General features: G+C 42.6%; 1 protein-coding gene across 1 annotated transcript; it reads right to left on the reverse strand.

The window, feature by feature from the left end:
- Nucleotides 1-1,853: 1,853 nt before the first annotated feature.
- LOC112453232 lies at nt 1,854-2,393 on the reverse strand. Its single transcript, XM_025013851.1, has one exon. The coding sequence runs from the start codon at nt 2,391-2,393 to the stop codon at nt 1,854-1,856; it is 540 nt and encodes a 179-aa protein (XP_024869619.1).
- Nucleotides 2,394-3,496: the final 1,103 nt, after the last annotated feature.

A 3,496-nucleotide genomic window follows, 5' to 3' on the forward strand; every position in this document is an offset into this window, starting at 1 on the left:
AGTTCGCGCGGTACATCTGTATGGAGAGAAATAGTGCCATGGAGAGTCAAATGAAAGATAAGGAGGCTCTAATGTCGTTGTTGGACGAGCCGTTCGAGGATCAGGTCGTAGAAGTCGAACGCACCTCGACGGATATCGAGTCGGTCAATTTTGCTTTGCTCGATCTGTTGCGCGAAATTTGGAATCCTGAATGTTCGGCGTCGCAGAATTTGAGACCGTTGCTCGCAAGCGTCTCGAAGTACCTGACGACTACGAATCAGAAGCAAACCGATTGCGACGTACGTCGTATGCGCGAGGGCAGCAACATAAAGAGCGTGCTGACAGAGCTCCATAAATTGTGGCTGAAGGAAGGTCCTAAGAGTCCTACCTGTTTCGTGAATGAAATGTATAATTTTATTCGTAATCGACTTCCGTCGAAGTTGTATTCATCATTAGTGAGTGATCTAATGACACAAGATACCTTTTACGAATGGATTAATTATCACGATAGATACGTCAAAAGTTTACGCGTCGGTGCGGGAGGGGATATCCCCGCCGCGGTTTCGACGGATCATTCGTACAGCGTGGAGAAGCGAGACGAGAAGGAGGACGAGGCAGGATGCAGCGGCGGCGGCGGGCTCGACGCGTTGTTCGACCTGACGGAGTCTGGTCGCGATCTCGATCGTATTCCGCAGCATATATCGAAGATGAAAGATCGACGGATGCTTACCGTGAGGTCCCCCGGGGAGATCGGATCACAGTTGATCCGTCTGGACGTCTACGACATCAAGGATATCGCGAACAAGGAGAGACGTGATTGGTGGAAATACGCGAAATTGCGATCTCAGATCCTGACCACTGTCGCGTACGGATCGCAAGCGACTATTAGTGCGTCAGTTATTGGATCAAGCGGCGGACGATTTGAGGAAGATTCCCGGAGTTACAAAGGAGACGAGGAACGTCATACATGAAAGCGGCGTTTAAATATATCGCAAACATGCACGTCTTAATAATGTTTTTGAAAAAAAGACTTATTATTATATTCTTTTATCAAGATACACGTTTATTTAACTTTTTTTTTTCATTACAGAGGTACATCATACCGTCAGGGGCCCCCAGTAGAACCACCCTCTACTCTACAAAAAAAATGTAATATGTAGAAAAAAAATACATTATCTTAACTACAACACGGCTGTCTCATTTTTATAATACAATAAAAAGCGTTACAGAATGTCGAGACGCGCGCGATGTTCCGCCCACCAATCGTGTAACTTGCACACGTTCTCCATGGCGCAGTTCCTCGCGTGGCGTCTGCAGAGGAAAGATCGGATCGCACTGAGGGTCTCTAGTCGACCGATGTCCTCGTATTCGACGTCCATCGACTCGATCTTAACGTTGAACTCACCGACGGCGTCGCCGAGAATCTCCTCCAACCATCCTTTTTTTTCAGCGCCTTTCACGTAAACAAGTTTGAGCGTCTCGCAGTTCAGTCTATCGCACACGGCGCTTCGGATGATCGTTCTCGCCCGAACGTAATTCACGTCTCCATCGTTCCATTTGAAACCATGATGATTCGCCGTCAACCAGCACGCCCGCGATTTTTCCGCTCTTGTTAGAAGATTCCACGCCAATGGCGCGCGAAACACGTAGTGAATCAGTTCCTTTTTGTCTCTGAGCACGGCCACTTCTTTAACTGTGAACTTTTCGCGGATAACGAATCCCTGCAGATCCACGAATATCGGTACGTCGCGGTCGGCGGACATCGTCTCTCTGTACGGTCAGTCGCCACCCCCACTCTGTTTGAACCTGCAGCTTATCGCGATTTCGTCAGACGAATAGATACGTTCTTCTTCTTCTTCTTCTTCTGTTTTCCTTTACACGATCTTGCGGACTATGTTAGTCAGCGGATTGTACTCGATCACGCGATCGTGGATGATGAGACAGTAGGCCGTCGTATTGGAATCTATATTACGTTTGCAATCGAACTCTATGCGAACGTCTACGGTGGCGCTTTTGACGGATTCGTTCTGACGAGAACAGTCGATGACCACGAACGGGCCCCATTTGTCGAATTCTTCCATCGTTAGAAGCGCGTTCTCTCGCTCGCATCCGTAATACGACTTTCGAAATTTCGCGTACATCTCGTACAGTATGGCCGTTCTACGCTTCTCAAAATCCAAGTTCATATCGTCGTAGGGATAAAAATCTGAATTAAGGTACAGTTTCACATTAGTGAGATTACCGTCGTCAAACTCGGAGGCGTGTTTCAATAAGTTGTTGGACCTCCCGGTTTGTAGCGCGAAAATGACGTATCGCGGTTTCTCAAGCTGCGTCGCTGCTTCCACAGCCCACGAATGCCTGTTCGTGGTTTGGAGCAAAGGGTACTCGTACAAATCCCACGAGCGGAAGCCCATACTTAGGTGTCGTCCGCTCTCCAACGTTCGTAAAAAGGACAATTTATTGACGTCGTTCAGCACCACGTGCGGCATTCGCCATTGCACTTTTAACAGAGTAATCGTAGGATTCTTGTGACGTTCCGGTTTCGTGACGATGCAATTAGCGTCGGTTCGGGAACGTATCAGAATGAGTTCGTGTCGCGCGTTTATCACCACGTGTTTGTAATCCTCGCAAAAACCTAGCAGTACGTTAAGGGGTACGCAAAAATTGAAATCGCCGATTCTAGTTCTCGAACGAGCCCGAGTCGAAATTTTGATACTACTTTGACATTCTTAAGGATAGTTTGCACCTACTTAGATACTCTATAACCTAAAGAAAACCTACTTTGATAATATTACACTTATTAACTTCTTTTTTAAACCTCTAATTCTATACATTTTATTTTAATACTACTTTGAAGCTACAATGCTCCCAAAATTTTAATGCTGCTTTGACACTGAGATATTCCACAGCTAATAAAACCTATTTTAATGATATTATACTTATTAACTCCTCTTTTAAACTTTTAATTCTACAGATTTAATTTTAACGCTATACCCCGAGGCAAAAATATATGTCATACAAATGCTAAATAAAATTAAATCGACAATTAAAAGAGAAGTAACGAATAATTTTATTCAAGTTCCTTTTTATTAATTGGTAAAACAACATATGTTAAATTATCAAAATTTACATAAACACAAGATGTTATAAGAGCATTAACAGGAATAACATAGAAATTATTTGTTACATAACATTTATACAAAAATTGTGCAGTAGAATACTCAAATTGATAACCCGTAGTGACAAATATATCATGTTTAAGAATTTCACAAATAACCGCATAATGTTGATGACAGCAATTACAAAAAGGTTGATTACAATTTAAAAGTTTAATAAAACAATGAATAATACCTAATCTTTCTTCATTATTCTGAAAATATTGTATAACAGATGATTCAGTTTGCAAACTTCGATTATACATTTTAGATACATAAAGTTTGTTATGATATAAAAGCCTAAAATATTGATATATTACAGATATTATTACAACTGCATTAAACAATAGTAAAATACCGTA

Source organism: Temnothorax curvispinosus, unplaced genomic scaffold (assembly GCF_003070985.1).
Source record: "Temnothorax curvispinosus isolate PA1 unplaced genomic scaffold, ASM307098v1 QBEX01004193.1, whole genome shotgun sequence".
Classification (NCBI taxonomy): Eukaryota; Metazoa; Arthropoda; class Insecta; order Hymenoptera; family Formicidae; genus Temnothorax; species Temnothorax curvispinosus.

What these genes read in the sequence shown, in the direction of transcription:
- LOC112453232 (XM_025013851.1), bottom strand. Translation starts at nt 2,393, where the DNA reads ATGGGCTTCCGCTCGTGGGATTTGTACGAGTACCCTTTGCTCCAAACC.